We start from the raw sequence: 15,201 nt of genomic DNA on the forward strand, positions 1-15,201 counted from the left end.
GACGACTCAGAGACCAGGGATTGAATGCAACACAATTTTAATAAGCTGAAAGAAGAAAAGCAGATGGCTCGCAGAGAGCACCAGGAGCAGCCACTAAGATGGAGATCCCATGTGATGTTCCTTGCACTGCTCGAAGAGGTAGGAAAAAAGGCAGGTCCACATTGACTGCCATGGGGGATGAGGGACAGAAAAGGAGAGGAGAATAGAACAAGGAAGTGATGGTCCAAAGCTCTAAGCACAACTTTCTGAAGCTCTATGTCCTGCCCAAAACCATTATATGAAGTCCTGGGCATTCTTGCCAGAAGACATTGCCAGGAGCTTTAGCAGGGACGGCACCTGCTGCCACCATAGCAGTTGGTGATGCAGGAGATGTCAAAGCCCCCAGAGCTGATGGGCACTCCGCCACAGCTGAGGATGTTGCCAACAGCAGCAGAGGTGGAGGATCCCACGGCGGTGTTCTGTGGGGAGGAGCTGAGGATGGGGCCAGGCAGGGTTACCAGCACAGCAGGCGGCTCAATGACAACGTGGGAGCTCTGGCACTGCCTGACACAGCACTCATTGCAGCTGCTGGCCAGCGGGCAGGGGCCGCAGGGCTGGCAGCAAGGGTCACAGGGCTTGCAGCAGGACATGGCTCGGGCTCACAGGCGCACCTGGCACAGAGGGCAGAGAGAAGCACAAAGTGAGGACACAAGAAAAGCAGCTCTGCACCCAAACACTCTGCAGTCAAGACACCTCCTGGCCCACATTGCAGGGCCCAGCTCAAAGCCCAGTAGCCTCCTCAGCCAAGTCCAAGCCTCTCTCTGTCTGCACAAGACCTTCTCTCCCCTGCCCTCTCCCAGCACAAGCAGGTCCAAGCCCTGGCCCCTTTTAGTCCATCTCAGCTATGATCTCCAGCCAGGCAAGAGCTGCTCTGGAAGCAGCAGCAGAAGGTGAAGGAGAAGAGGCTTCCCACTCACCTGATTCCTGAGGAGGAGGAGGTGAGAGAAGTGGATGAGAGAGCAGAGACTTGGGCTGTCTTTTATAGCAGTCCTGCATTGCCTCAGGCCCAGTGGCTCCTTAGTGGAAGCCATAATTTTCTGACCAGCTCATGTCAAATATGAACCATCCCAGCTAATGTCAGGGGTTCTATCCTGGTTTCCTGTACGTCTGCCTTTTCATTTCCTGGCTAATTCTCTAGTCTTTCCTACATGAAAGATCATTTCTCTAAATGTTGGGATGAGAGATTTGTGGATTTCCTGGGCAAAAACAATGCCAAGAGCTTTTAGAATGCTGAGACCATCAGCTGGCAGCATCCTCTTTGGACAAATATGTTCTCCTGTGTCATTCCTGTGGGTTTGGTTTTGTCCAAGTTGTCAGGAAATGGGCGTCAGTCTCGTCCTTCTTGCCCACATGCCCATGGACTGCCATGTGAGGGCTCATGACACATCATTTTCTGTTGCTTTTGCCATCTCTCCATGATGGTCAGTCACTGTTGCACACAGGTCTGCATCTGCTGGGAGAGATGGATCCTTTTTCTACTCTCCCAGAGTTCAGAGACAAATTTCACTGGCCTCATTTGGCTCATCATCTTTCTGTGCACTCTCTGGTGGTCCTCTGGGAATAGCAGCAGTTGTCTGGCACCTGATCTTTGTCAAGGATACCTGAGTAATTTTCTGTCAGACTTTTCTGCAGTATCTCATCAGCAGAGATCCCAGAACTGTACATCTTTTCTGTCTGTTCTTGCCTCCTTGCTGACCCTGTGTGAGCATACAGATCTTTGCATTATTCCATGCTGGTGTGTTTGAGCACAGGCGCATCATTCTGTGCTTGGGTGACCCTCCTGAGGGTATGCGCAGGTCAGAGCATCAGGACTGTTCCCTGGAGAGTTCATGATCTCAGAGAGAAACATCTTTCCTTTGCCATCAGGAATGGCTCTTTGTATGGAACCTCCAGCAGAATGTTCATGGCTTCAAGCTGGAAGAGAACCAGCAGAGAAATCAGCTTCTGCCTCCTGTGTTCTGCATTTCTTGTTTTATGGAGAGGGCGAAAGCGCAAGGCAGCCTGCCTACTTCTGCAGGTTATTATCATTGATTGGATCCCTTTCAGGTGGGACATTGCTGGTAGCCAGAGTGGTACACATGCTTCTCCTTTCCAGGCCAGTGCCGGATGCACTCCTGTATCTCAGCAGGCTGGTGCTGACTGAGCAGGGCTCTGACCACCAGGCAAATGGTTCTTGGACCAAAGGAACCCATATTGAGGTGTTGCTCTGCTGTGAGATCTAGGACAATTGGTTCTACCCACATATCAGAGCTGAGTGCTGCTCCCTACACTTTATACGAACTTGACGGTTAGAATCTTTTGCTTTTGATTCTTCTTCCTCTAAGAATTTTTTCCCATATCTTGGTAGGACATAATAATGAATGTGGACTTAAGAAATAGAAAAGAAGTTTCCACGCTCAGTGGAGGAGGGCATCTGGCTGCACTTCTCTTGTCTGTGGGTTTCTCCTTGAGGCCAGAGATTATAAGATATTTGTAGTGGGAAAATAGGCTTGGGTACAGACCCTGGCTCTCTTTATTTCTCTACCATCAAATGGGAGAGAGTCTACAGCGCTGGGGGGAGAATTAGGCACCACAGTGGGGCTCTTTCTCTTGCTGCCTTTCTTCTACTGTGAGTGGAGCTCTGCTCGTAACGGCAGTCCTTGCACTGAGACCTCGTTAACCCTCTACCTCACAAAAAGTGAGACTTTTCACCATATGTTCAGGTGCTCAAAATCCCCCCCTGCCTTTCCTTGCTCCTCTTTTAGCCTGGCTGCTGCAGTTGGCCACCTGCTGCTTCTTTGGCACTGCTCTGGGTTTTGCTGCACTGTAGCCCTGCAGTCCCTGCCAGCTGAGGCATCCAGCAGGACCAGGCACATCTGCCGAGCCTCTGAAAGATCTTGTTCACCAGCCCGAGATTTTTAATTGTTCCTGCCGTTCCAGCTTGCTGCTACCGAGGGTCCAGCTGGAGCTTTTGGATCAGCTGCTCCTCGGAATTTGTATATGCAAAGCCTTTCTTCCATTCCTTATAGTCTCAGTCAAGCCGCCATTACCCATGACCCCTGATCTCGCGCCACAGCGCCCCCTGCTGCCATGGGGGAATCATTGCCCATGCCCTGCCCGGCCGGGAGCCACCAGCGCCCCTGCTGGCTGTGCCCGGAGGTGCGGTCCCATCAGCCCTGCATGTCTGGGCAGCAACTGGGCCCTGCTGAGTGCTGAGGGACTGTGTGAGGTTTGGGTCTCATCTCCCTCTTCCCAGGTGTTCTGGTCACAGGCCCTAGGCCAGGCAATGAAGGAAGGATAGGAAGAGGTGAGTTTTGTGGGCTGTCCCCAGGCGTTGTGGTTTCCCATCCCCACTCCTTTAGAGATAAAATCTCCATGATGGCCTTTGGCTGCCAGGTAGCAGGGATGTTCTTCATCAGAGCCAGGTGCAAATGGCACAAAATAAAATCCGCTGCAGCAAGCCTCAAACACTGCGCTCTCCACCTTTTTCCTGAGCAGACAGGAGGAGTTGCCCCAGAACAAGAGACGACTCAGAGACCAGGGATTGAATGCAACACAATTTTAATAAGCTGAAAGAAGAAAAGCAGATGGCTCGCAGAGAGCACCAGGAGCAGCCACTAAGATGGAGATCCCATGTGATGTTCCTTGCACTGCTCGAAGAGGTAGGAAAAAAGGCAGGTCCACATTGACTGCCATGGGGGATGAGGGACAGAAAAGGAGAGGAGAATAGAACAAGGAAGTGATGGTCCAAAGCTCTAAGCACAACTTTCTGAAGCTCTATGTCCTGCCCAAAACCATTATATGAAGTCCTGGGCATTCTTGCCAGAAGACATTGCCAGGAGCTTTAGCAGGGACGGCACCTGCTGCCACCATAGCAGTTGGTGATGCAGGAGATGTCAAAGCCCCCAGAGCTGATGGGCACTCCGCCACAGCTGAGGATGTTGCCAACAGCAGCAGAGGTGGAGGATCCCACGGCGGTGTTCTGTGGGGAGGAGCTGAGGATGGGGCCAGGCAGGGTTACCAGCACAGCAGGCGGCTCAATGACAACGTGGGAGCTCTGGCACTGCCTGACACAGCACTCATTGCAGCTGCTGGCCAGCGGGCAGGGGCCGCAGGGCTGGCAGCAAGGGTCACAGGGCTTGCAGCAGGACATGGCTCGGGCTCACAGGCGCACCTGGCACAGAGGGCAGAGAGAAGCACAAAGTGAGGACACAAGAAAAGCAGCTCTGCACCCAAACACTCTGCAGTCAAGACACCTCCTGGCCCACATTGCAGGGCCCAGCTCAAAGCCCAGTAGCCTCCTCAGCCAAGTCCAAGCCTCTCTCTGTCTGCACAAGACCTTCTCTCCCCTGCCCTCTCCCAGCACAAGCAGGTCCAAGCCCTGGCCCCTTTTAGTCCATCTCAGCTATGATCTCCAGCCAGGCAAGAGCTGCTCTGGAAGCAGCAGCAGAAGGTGAAGGAGAAGAGGCTTCCCACTCACCTGATTCCTGAGGAGGAGGAGGTGAGAGAAGTGGATGAGAGAGCAGAGACTTGGGCTGTCTTTTATAGCAGTCCTGCATTGCCTCAGGCCCAGTGGCTCCTTAGTGGAAGCCATAATTTTCTGACCAGCTCATGTCAAATATGAACCATCCCAGCTAATGTCAGGGGTTCTATCCTGGTTTCCTGTACGTCTGCCTTTTCATTTCCTGGCTAATTCTCTAGTCTTTCCTACATGAAAGATCATTTCTCTAAATGTTGGGATGAGAGATTTGTGGATTTCCTGGGCAAAAACAATGCCAAGAGCTTTTAGAATGCTGAGACCATCAGCTGGCAGCATCCTCTTTGGACAAATATGTTCTCCTGTGTCATTCCTGTGGGTTTGGTTTTGTCCAAGTTGTCAGGAAATGGGCGTCAGTCTCGTCCTTCTTGCCCACATGCCCATGGACTGCCATGTGAGGGCTCATGACACATCATTTTCTGTTGCTTTTGCCATCTCTCCATGATGGTCAGTCACTGTTGCACACAGGTCTGCATCTGCTGGGAGAGATGGATCCTTTTTCTACTCTCCCAGAGTTCAGAGACAAATTTCACTGGCCTCATTTGGCTCATCATCTTTCTGTGCACTCTCTGGTGGTCCTCTGGGAATAGCAGCAGTTGTCTGGCACCTGATCTTTGTCAAGGATACCTGAGTAATTTTCTGTCAGACTTTTCTGCAGTATCTCATCAGCAGAGATCCCAGAACTGTACATCTTTTCTGTCTGTTCTTGCCTCCTTGCTGACCCTGTGTGAGCATACAGATCTTTGCATTATTCCATGCTGGTGTGTTTGAGCACAGGCGCATCATTCTGTGCTTGGGTGACCCTCCTGAGGGTATGCGCAGGTCAGAGCATCAGGACTGTTCCCTGGAGAGTTCATGATCTCAGAGAGAAACATCTTTCCTTTGCCATCAGGAATGGCTCTTTGTATGGAACCTCCAGCAGAATGTTCATGGCTTCAAGCTGGAAGAGAACCAGCAGAGAAATCAGCTTCTGCCTCCTGTGTTCTGCATTTCTTGTTTTATGGAGAGGGCGAAAGCGCAAGGCAGCCTGCCTACTTCTGCAGGTTATTATCATTGATTGGATCCCTTTCAGGTGGGACATTGCTGGTAGCCAGAGTGGTACACATGCTTCTCCTTTCCAGGCCAGTGCCGGATGCACTCCTGTATCTCAGCAGGCTGGTGCTGACTGAGCAGGGCTCTGACCACCAGGCAAATGGTTCTTGGACCAAAGGAACCCATATTGAGGTGTTGCTCTGCTGTGAGATCTAGGACAATTGGTTCTACCCACATATCAGAGCTGAGTGCTGCTCCCTACACTTTATACGAACTTGACGGTTAGAATCTTTTGCTTTTGATTCTTCTTCCTCTAAGAATTTTTTCCCATATCTTGGTAGGACATAATAATGAATGTGGACTTAAGAAATAGAAAAGAAGTTTCCACGCTCAGTGGAGGAGGGCATCTGGCTGCACTTCTCTTGTCTGTGGGTTTCTCCTTGAGGCCAGAGATTATAAGATATTTGTAGTGGGAAAATAGGCTTGGGTACAGACCCTGGCTCTCTTTATTTCTCTACCATCAAATGGGAGAGAGTCTACAGCGCTGGGGGGAGAATTAGGCACCACAGTGGGGCTCTTTCTCTTGCTGCCTTTCTTCTACTGTGAGTGGAGCTCTGCTCGTAACGGCAGTCCTTGCACTGAGACCTCGTTAACCCTCTACCTCACAAAAAGTGAGACTTTTCACCATATGTTCAGGTGCTCAAATCCCCCCCTGCCTTTCCTTGCTCCTCTTTTAGCCTGGCTGCTGCAGTTGGCCACCTGCTGCTTCTTTGGCACTGCTCTGGGTTTTGCTGCACTGTAGCCCTGCAGTCCCTGCCAGCTGAGGCATCCAGCAGGACCAGGCACATCTGCCGAGCCTCTGAAAGATCTTGTTCACCAGCCCGAGATTTTTAATTGTTCCTGCCGTTCCAGCTTGCTGCTACCGAGGGTCCAGCTGGAGCTTTTGGATCAGCTGCTCCTCGGAATTTGTATATGCAAAGCCTTTCTTCCATTCCTTATACTCTCAGTCAAGCCGCCATTACCCATGACCCCTGATCTCGCGCCACAGCGCCCCCTGCTGCCATGGGGGAATCATTGCCCATGCCCTGCCCGGCCGGGAGCCACCAGCGCCCCTGCTGGCTGTGCCCGGAGGTGCGGTCCCATCAGCCCTGCATGTCTGGGCAGCAACTGGGCCCTGCTGAGTGCTGAGGGACTGTGTGAGGTTTGGGTCTCATCTCCCTCTTCCCAGGTGTTCTGGTCACAGGCCCTAGGCCAGGCAATGAAGGAAGGATAGGAAGAGGTGAGTTTTGTGGGCTGTCCCCAGGCGTTGTGGTTTCCCATCCCCACTCCTTTAGAGATAAAATCTCCATGATGGCCTTTGGCTGCCAGGTAGCAGGGATGTTCTTCATCAGAGCCAGGTGCAAATGGCACAAAATAAAATCCGCTGCAGCAAGCCTCAAACACTGCGCTCTCCACCTTTTTCCTGAGCAGACAGGAGGAGTTGCCCCAGAACAAGAGACGACTCAGAGACCAGGGATTGAATGCAACACAATTTTAATAAGCTGAAAGAAGAAAAGCAGATGGCTCGCAGAGAGCACCAGGAGCAGCCACTAAGATGGAGATCCCATGTGATGTTCCTTGCACTGCTCGAAGAGGTAGGAAAAAAGGCAGGTCCACATTGACTGCCATGGGGGATGAGGGACAGAAAAGGAGAGGAGAATAGAACAAGGAAGTGATGGTCCAAAGCTCTAAGCACAACTTTCTGAAGCTCTATGTCCTGCCCAAAACCATTATATGAAGTCCTGGGCATTCTTGCCAGAAGACATTGCCAGGAGCTTTAGCAGGGACGGCACCTGCTGCCACCATAGCAGTTGGTGATGCAGGAGATGTCAAAGCCCCCAGAGCTGATGGGCACTCCGCCACAGCTGAGGATGTTGCCAACAGCAGCAGAGGTGGAGGATCCCACGGCGGTGTTCTGTGGGGAGGAGCTGAGGATGGGGCCAGGCAGGGTTACCAGCACAGCAGGCGGCTCAATGACAACGTGGGAGCTCTGGCACTGCCTGACACAGCACTCATTGCAGCTGCTGGCCAGCGGGCAGGGGCCGCAGGGCTGGCAGCAAGGGTCACAGGGCTTGCAGCAGGACATGGCTCGGGCTCACAGGCGCACCTGGCACAGAGGGCAGAGAGAAGCACAAAGTGAGGACACAAGAAAAGCAGCTCTGCACCCAAACACTCTGCAGTCAAGACACCTCCTGGCCCACATTGCAGGGCCCAGCTCAAAGCCCAGTAGCCTCCTCAGCCAAGTCCAAGCCTCTCTCTGTCTGCACAAGACCTTCTCTCCCCTGCCCTCTCCCAGCACAAGCAGGTCCAAGCCCTGGCCCCTTTTAGTCCATCTCAGCTATGATCTCCAGCCAGGCAAGAGCTGCTCTGGAAGCAGCAGCAGAAGGTGAAGGAGAAGAGGCTTCCCACTCACCTGATTCCTGAGGAGGAGGAGGTGAGAGAAGTGGATGAGAGAGCAGAGACTTGGGCTGTCTTTTATAGCAGTCCTGCATTGCCTCAGGCCCAGTGGCTCCTTAGTGGAAGCCATAATTTTCTGACCAGCTCATGTCAAATATGAACCATCCCAGCTAATGTCAGGGGTTCTATCCTGGTTTCCTGTACGTCTGCCTTTTCATTTCCTGGCTAATTCTCTAGTCTTTCCTACATGAAAGATCATTTCTCTAAATGTTGGGATGAGAGATTTGTGGATTTCCTGGGCAAAAACAATGCCAAGAGCTTTTAGAATGCTGAGACCATCAGCTGGCAGCATCCTCTTTGGACAAATATGTTCTCCTGTGTCATTCCTGTGGGTTTGGTTTTGTCCAAGTTGTCAGGAAATGGGCGTCAGTCTCGTCCTTCTTGCCCACATGCCCATGGACTGCCATGTGAGGGCTCATGACACATCATTTTCTGTTGCTTTTGCCATCTCTCCATGATGGTCAGTCACTGTTGCACACAGGTCTGCATCTGCTGGGAGAGATGGATCCTTTTTCTACTCTCCCAGAGTTCAGAGACAAATTTCACTGGCCTCATTTGGCTCATCATCTTTCTGTGCACTCTCTGGTGGTCCTCTGGGAATAGCAGCAGTTGTCTGGCACCTGATCTTTGTCAAGGATACCTGAGTAATTTTCTGTCAGACTTTTCTGCAGTATCTCATCAGCAGAGATCCCAGAACTGTACATCTTTTCTGTCTGTTCTTGCCTCCTTGCTGACCCTGTGTGAGCATACAGATCTTTGCATTATTCCATGCTGGTGTGTTTGAGCACAGGCGCATCATTCTGTGCTTGGGTGACCCTCCTGAGGGTATGCGCAGGTCAGAGCATCAGGACTGTTCCCTGGAGAGTTCATGATCTCAGAGAGAAACATCTTTCCTTTGCCATCAGGAATGGCTCTTTGTATGGAACCTCCAGCAGAATGTTCATGGCTTCAAGCTGGAAGAGAACCAGCAGAGAAATCAGCTTCTGCCTCCTGTGTTCTGCATTTCTTGTTTTATGGAGAGGGCGAAAGCGCAAGGCAGCCTGCCTACTTCTGCAGGTTATTATCATTGATTGGATCCCTTTCAGGTGGGACATTGCTGGTAGCCAGAGTGGTACACATGCTTCTCCTTTCCAGGCCAGTGCCGGATGCACTCCTGTATCTCAGCAGGCTGGTGCTGACTGAGCAGGGCTCTGACCACCAGGCAAATGGTTCTTGGACCAAAGGAACCCATATTGAGGTGTTGCTCTGCTGTGAGATCTAGGACAATTGGTTCTACCCACATATCAGAGCTGAGTGCTGCTCCCTACACTTTATACGAACTTGACGGTTAGAATCTTTTGCTTTTGATTCTTCTTCCTCTAAGAATTTTTTCCCATATCTTGGTAGGACATAATAATGAATGTGGACTTAAGAAATAGAAAAGAAGTTTCCACGCTCAGTGGAGGAGGGCATCTGGCTGCACTTCTCTTGTCTGTGGGTTTCTCCTTGAGGCCAGAGATTATAAGATATTTGTAGTGGGAAAATAGGCTTGGGTACAGACCCTGGCTCTCTTTATTTCTCTACCATCAAATGGGAGAGAGTCTACAGCGCTGGGGGGAGAATTAGGCACCACAGTGGGGCTCTTTCTCTTGCTGCCTTTCTTCTACTGTGAGTGGAGCTCTGCTCGTAACGGCAGTCCTTGCACTGAGACCTCGTTAACCCTCTACCTCACAAAAAGTGAGACTTTTCACCATATGTTCAGGTGCTCAAAATCCCCCCCTGCCTTTCCTTGCTCCTCTTTTAGCCTGGCTGCTGCAGTTGGCCACCTGCTGCTTCTTTGGCACTGCTCTGGGTTTTGCTGCACTGTAGCCCTGCAGTCCCTGCCAGCTGAGGCATCCAGCAGGACCAGGCACTCTGCCGAGCCTCTGAAAGATCTCGATCACCAGCCCGGGATTTTAATTGTTCCTGCCGTTTCAGCTTGCTGCTACCGAGGGTCCAGCTGGAGCTTTTGGATCAGCTGCTCCTCGGAATTTGTATATGCAAAGCCTTTCTTCCATTCCTTATAGTCTCAGTCAAGCCGCCATTACCCATGACCCCTGATCTCGCGCCACAGCGCCCCCTGCTGCCATGGGGGAATCATTGCCTGTGCCCCGCCCGGCCAGGAGCCAGCAGCGCCCCTGCTGGCTGTGCCCAGAGGTGCGGTCCCATCAGCCCTGCATGTCTGGGCAGCAACTGGGCCCTGTTGAGAGCTGAGGGACTGTGTGAGGTTTGGATCTCATCTCCCTCTTCCCAGGTGTTCTGGTCACAGGCCCTAGGCCAGGCAATGAAGGAAGGATAGGAAGAGGTGAGTTTTGTGGGCTGTCCCCAGGCGTTGTGCTTTCCCATCCCCACTCATTTAGATATAAATTCTCCATGATGGCCTTTGGCTGCCAGGTAGCCAGGGATGTTCTTCATCAGAGCCAGGTGCAAATGGCAAAAAATAAAATCCGCTGCAGCAAGCCTCAAACACTGCGCTCTCCACCTTTTTCCTGAGCAGACAGGAGGAGTTGCCCCAGAACAAGAGACGACTCAGAGACCAGGGCTTGAATGCAACACAATTTTAATAAGCTGAGAGAAGCAAAGCAGATGGCTTGCAGAGAGCACCAGGAGCAGCCACTAAGATGGAGCTCCCATGTGATGTTCCTTGCACTGCTCGGCAGAGGTAGGAAAAAAGGCAGGTCCACATTGACTGCCATGGGGGATGAGGGACAGAAAAAGAGAGGAGAATAGAAGATGGAAGTGATGGTCCAAAGCTCTAAGCACAACTTTCTGAAGCTCTATTTCCTGCCCAAAACCATTATATGAAGTCCTGGGCATTCTTGCCAGAAGACATTGCCAGGAGTTTTAGCAGGGACGGCACCTGCTGCCACCATAGCAGTTGGTGATGCAGGAGATGTCAAAGCCCCCAGAGCTGATGGGCACTCCGCCACAGCTGAGGATGTTGCCAACAGCAGCAGAGGTGGAGGATCCCACGGCGGTGTTCTGTGGGGAGGAGCTGAGGATGGGCCCAGGCAGGGTCACCAGCACAGCAGGCGGCTCAATGACAACGTGGGAGCTCTGGCACTGCCTGACACAGCACTCATTGCAGCTGCTGGCCAGCGGGCAGGGGCCGCAGGGCTGGCAGCAAGGGTCACAGGGCTTGCAGCAGGACATGGCTCGGGGTCACAGGTGCACCTGGCACAGAGGGCAGAGAGAAGCACAGAGTGAGAACACCGGAGAAGCAGCTCTGCACCCAAACACACTGCAGTCAAGACACCTCCTGGCCCACATTGCAGGGCCCAGCTCAAAGCCCAGAAGCCTCCTCAGCCAAGTCCTAGCCTCTCTCTGTCTGCACAAGACCTTCTCTCCCCTGCCCTCTCCCACCACAAGCAGGTCCAAGCCCTGCACTACGACAGCCCCTCTCAGCTGAGACCTCCAGCCAGGCAAGAGCTGCTCTCTGGAAGCAGCAGAACAGGCTTTGCACTCACCTGATTCCTGAGGAGGAGGAGGTGAGAGAAGTGGATGAGAGAGCAGAGACTTGGGCTGCCTTTTATAGCAGTACTGCATTGCCTCAGGCCCAGAGGCTCCTTAGTGGAAGCCATAATTTTCTGACCAGCTCATGTCAAATGTGCACCTTCCCAGCTAATAATAGGGGCTGTGTCCTGTTTTCCTGCACTGCAGCCTTTTCATTTCCTGGCTAATTTCTCATGCTTTCCTGTCTAAGAGCTACTTCTGTAAGTGGTGGGATGAGAGGTTTAAGGATTTCCAGTGCAGAAAGAGTTCAGCACAGGCCAAGGACTCTGATCAAGGGCCAGTGGCATCCCATATAGATCGGTAATGTTGACCTGTGTCATTCCTGTGGGTTTATTTTTGTCCAAGTTGTCATGAAATGGGCACCACTCTTTTGCTTCACTTCCTCGTGCCCAAGGACTTTCATGTTAGTGGACATGCCGTATCTCCACAGCAGAGTTCCCAGCTGGTGATACTTCTTGGCATTATGTGAGTGTACACATTTTTGTTTGGCTCCATGCAATTATCTGTGAGCACACGTGTGTCTGTCTGAGCTTGGGAAGCCTCATCCTGGGACCGTGTGCAGGTCATGGCCAGGAGACTCTCCACTGGTGGACCATTGAGTCCCACAGTGCTGACTGTTGCAATTGCAGAAGGAGCCCATTTACAGCTGAATTGTGCAGCCTTTGTCCTTTCAGAAACACAGCCTCTGCCTCCTGCACTCTTCCTTTCTTGCTTTATATTTAGGGAGCAAGGCTGATAAATCCTGCTGGCCTTGGCAGGCTGTCATCCCTGAATCAATCCTTTCTGGTTCAGTGTTGCTGGTGGCCAAGATGGGACACAGCCTCCTCCTGTCAGGGCCAATGCAAGATGCACTTCTACAGCTCAGCAACCTGGTGCTGAGACAAAGGTTGAGAACTTCCTACAAGTATGTCTTGAACTGAAGGCACCACATGCTTGTATTGCTCCACTGTGAGATGTAGAAGAGTTTCTTTGGAGGAATCAACAGCTTTGAGTCAAACTCCTTGTGTTTTCTAGCCCAGGTTTTCTATATCCCACCCCAAAAACTTAATCTCAGGGCCTTGCAATTGTGCCTTGGAGCAGAAGAATGTGACTTAGGACAAACTGATGAATTCCTGCTTCATTTTCTTATGCAGGTCTGGCAGTACTACACAGAAAGACACTGCTGCATACCAAGTGCAACCCTCCATTCTGCATCCCACTGTGATGCTTAAGGGTGGTGGGAATAGAAGAACCAGGAACAAAGGAGGGGAAAAGAAAGAAAAAGAGTTGGGGATGGAGTAAAGGCATTGTAGTGCTTCCCCCCCCGCACCCCGTTTCTTGCAATAGGATGAATGTTCTCCAAGTCAAGCCTGGTTTTTCCTCTGATGGTAATGGTGAGTAATCCCATTGTTTTTACCTTAACTCACAACCTTTTTCAAGTTACTTTCCCATGACCCATAAAAGATGGAGAGTAAGACAGCAGCTGGGTGTGTCTGAAAGCTAGTTAAGGTCTCTGTTGTTTTGTAACAGTTATGGTAATGAGAAGTGTCTTTAGTGTTTTTCATTTACACAGGATTTTTCTGATTCCTGTGTGTGCCAGCAGAAGCAAATCTCTTTCTCCCAGTGTTCCCCTCAGAGGACAGTGGGCAATGTTGTCATTTGGCTTTTGTGCTTTTGATGCACCCTTTTTTGCAGGACATGTTTAGTGAGGATCCAGACAGGAAAGGACCACACTGTCCCAGTTAAGAGGTAAGTTTAGGAGAAAAACACTCTGAAATGAGTGTTTAGTCTAAAAAAATAGTTCCAGCAATCATTTTCCACAAATAAGAAATGAATGCTGGTGAATGAAAGTGAAGAAAACCCCAACCATTTACTGACAGAGTGCCCACACTGCATGAGAAAAGGTAAATAAATGTTAGATATTGAACTGTCATACCTTGCTCCCACCCTCCCCTCCCCGCACCAGAACAAAAATCCAAAATGCCAAGGGAAGAAAAAAAAAATCACCACAGCCTGCCAAGTGATGAGGAGAAAGATGGCACTGGCTCCTGTCTCAGGGGGAAAAAAAATTTCTGAAGTTTCAGGCAGCTCTTCGGGAAAACAGGTGGGAACCTGGTGAATCCCTGATTTTGCTCCACTCTTCACAGCAAATAAAGCAGGAAGGGAAAAAGCCTTCTTGCCTAAACTAACAAAAAAAAAACCAAGCAGACAAGAAGAAAAATCAGACTGCCCAGCACACCTGACACTTGGGAAGTGAGGCTTGAAAAAGCCTGCTGAAAAACTGAATGCTCCTCCCTCCCCTGGGACCTACTTTAGAGATAAAGCAACCATTTTTGGGGCATGAAGCAGATGATAAGGAAATAGACTAATCATGGTAAAACCACCCCAAGCCACACACACAGCCAGAAGCTGGAATGCAGTAGAATTTGAAGACTCTAAAGAAAAACTAAATTTTGGAGAGGAGGCAAGAGTGAAAAAACTCAGCATGGACAGCCCAAGGTCAGTCCCCAATAGAGGCAGAAGTGAGGGAAGTCTGCCCTAAGCTAGTCTAGGATCAAGGATAGGGGTCAAGGCTGAAAAAAATGAGAAAATAAAAAAGGAAAAAGTGAGAAAGGAGAAAGAAGTGGAAAGAAATGAGAGGCATGGACCATGTTTTCAGAGTGTCAAGGCAGGCACTTTCCAAAGAGCTGACACCCTTTGAAGCACAGGAGGCACATGTTTAGCCCTTCCGAAAGCCATGGACACAATATTCTTATTTGGAGCCTGGAATCATCTTCTGATCTCCTTGTCTGGTCTTTCACTGGTGCCTTTAGCAGAGCAAGCATCTCCTGCTGCAATCATAGCAGTTGGTGATGCAGGAGATGTCAAAGCCCCCTGGGTTGATGGGCACTCTGTCAGAGCTGAGGATGCTGCCAACAGCAGCAGAGGAGGAGGATCCAGCCAGTGCCAGCCACTGACACACACTCAGGCCCCAGTTCCTTCTCTGCAGGAACCTGGACAGGGCCACGGCACCCACATCTCTCAAGGACAATCCTAAACCCAGGCCATCCATTTGATGGCACCTCCAGGCAGCCTTGGGGCTCTCAGCTATTACCCAGGATCCTGGCTCCTGCTTAACAATGAAGGCTTTCAGGTGACAGGGTTCTGGTGGCTCTGTTGGGATGGGGGAGTTGTGTGGTCACAGTGCCCTTTGTCCCAAGCCAGGACCTGTGGGAAATAGATGTTATCAAACAGAATGAGTGACATAGAGAAAAACTGTTGATCGTGTCTGGGAGGTGGAGGCTGGAATATGGGAGGTTTTATACTCCCCCACGTGCAGAAATGGAAAATGTGGCAGCCTCCAACATGGTGGGAGGATTGTTTTAGCCCTCTCCCCATGCTCACTTGATCCTATGAATCCACACAGCCGTTCCAGTCTGGTAAGAAACACGGCAGAAGGTGAATATGAGGGAGGTGTTTGAAGACAGCGGGTTGTGGAATACCCCAGGCACTGCTGTTTCACATTACCACTCCTGTGACCATTTGACATAATATTCTCCTAATGATCACTCTTTTGGGGAAGTCAGGCATTTGTTTGGGATCTCCAAGGGAAAAGGCAAAAGTAATGG

The 15,201-nt window shown here is 51.0% G+C and overlaps 4 protein-coding genes and 1 long non-coding RNA gene across 16 annotated transcripts in view; 1 reads left to right on the forward strand and 4 right to left on the reverse strand.

The window, feature by feature from the left end:
* The window catches only part of LOC103824570 (feather keratin Cos2-2-like), a 45,458-nt gene that overhangs the window by 10,561 nt on the left and 19,696 nt on the right, over positions 1–15,201 (reverse strand). The window contains exon 1 of one of the 4 annotated variants that reach the window (XM_050985648.1): positions 4,499–4,545. The exons of 2 other annotated variants lie outside the window; for them this stretch is intronic. The gene's annotated coding sequence lies outside the window, so the exon portion shown is untranslated. Of the gene's footprint in view, positions 1–956; positions 1,004–4,498; positions 4,546–15,201 lie in introns of those variants that run through there. One more of the 4 variants, XM_050985647.1, reaches the window with a different exon arrangement.
* Positions 21–11,623, reverse strand: LOC127060852 (feather keratin Cos2-2-like). 4 transcript variants are annotated; one of them, XM_050985645.1, is made up of 2 exons: positions 11,569–11,623; positions 21–650 (listed from the first exon to the last, which is right to left on the reverse strand). In XM_050985645.1, exon 2 carries the CDS (start codon positions 627–629, stop codon positions 321–323), a length of 309 nt encoding a protein of 102 aa, XP_050841602.1. In that variant the 5' UTR covers positions 630–650; positions 11,569–11,623; the 3' UTR covers positions 21–320. The 4 variants fall into 4 exon arrangements, with proteins under 4 accessions (XP_050841602.1, XP_050841601.1, XP_050841600.1 ...); XM_050985644.1 differs by lacking the exon at positions 11,569–11,623 and adding an exon at positions 8,040–8,171; XM_050985643.1 differs by lacking the exon at positions 11,569–11,623 and adding an exon at positions 4,499–4,630.
* Positions 657–11,601, forward strand: LOC127060856 (uncharacterized). Of its 3 annotated transcripts, none has more exons than XR_007780232.1 (2): positions 657–848; positions 11,474–11,601. It is a non-coding gene; the product is annotated as an uncharacterized LOC127060856 (long non-coding RNA). The 3 variants fall into 3 exon arrangements; XR_007780231.1 differs by lacking the exon at positions 657–848 and adding an exon at positions 4,199–4,390; XR_007780230.1 differs by lacking the exon at positions 657–848 and adding an exon at positions 7,740–7,931.
* On the reverse strand, positions 3,563–11,623 carry LOC127060851 (feather keratin Cos2-2-like). 3 transcript variants are annotated; one of them, XM_050985640.1, is made up of 2 exons: positions 11,569–11,623; positions 3,563–4,192 (listed from the first exon to the last, which is right to left on the reverse strand). In XM_050985640.1, the coding sequence occupies exon 2, from the start codon at positions 4,169–4,171 to the stop codon at positions 3,863–3,865; it is 309 nt and encodes a 102-aa protein (XP_050841597.1). In that variant the 5' UTR covers positions 4,172–4,192; positions 11,569–11,623; the 3' UTR covers positions 3,563–3,862. The 3 variants fall into 3 exon arrangements, with proteins under 3 accessions (XP_050841597.1, XP_050841596.1, XP_050841595.1); XM_050985639.1 differs by lacking the exon at positions 11,569–11,623 and adding an exon at positions 8,040–8,171; XM_050985638.1 differs by lacking the exon at positions 11,569–11,623 and adding an exon at positions 4,499–4,630.
* Positions 7,104–11,623, reverse strand: LOC127060850 (feather keratin Cos2-2-like). 2 transcript variants are annotated; one of them, XM_050985637.1, is made up of 2 exons: positions 11,569–11,623; positions 7,104–7,733 (listed from the first exon to the last, which is right to left on the reverse strand). In XM_050985637.1, exon 2 carries the CDS (start codon positions 7,710–7,712, stop codon positions 7,404–7,406), a length of 309 nt encoding a protein of 102 aa, XP_050841594.1. In that variant the 5' UTR covers positions 7,713–7,733; positions 11,569–11,623; the 3' UTR covers positions 7,104–7,403. The 2 variants fall into 2 exon arrangements, with proteins under 2 accessions (XP_050841594.1, XP_050841593.1); XM_050985636.1 differs by lacking the exon at positions 11,569–11,623 and adding an exon at positions 8,040–8,171.

Source organism: Serinus canaria, chromosome 27, assembly GCF_022539315.1.
Source record: "Serinus canaria isolate serCan28SL12 chromosome 27, serCan2020, whole genome shotgun sequence".
Classification (NCBI taxonomy): domain Eukaryota; kingdom Metazoa; phylum Chordata; class Aves; order Passeriformes; family Fringillidae; genus Serinus; species Serinus canaria.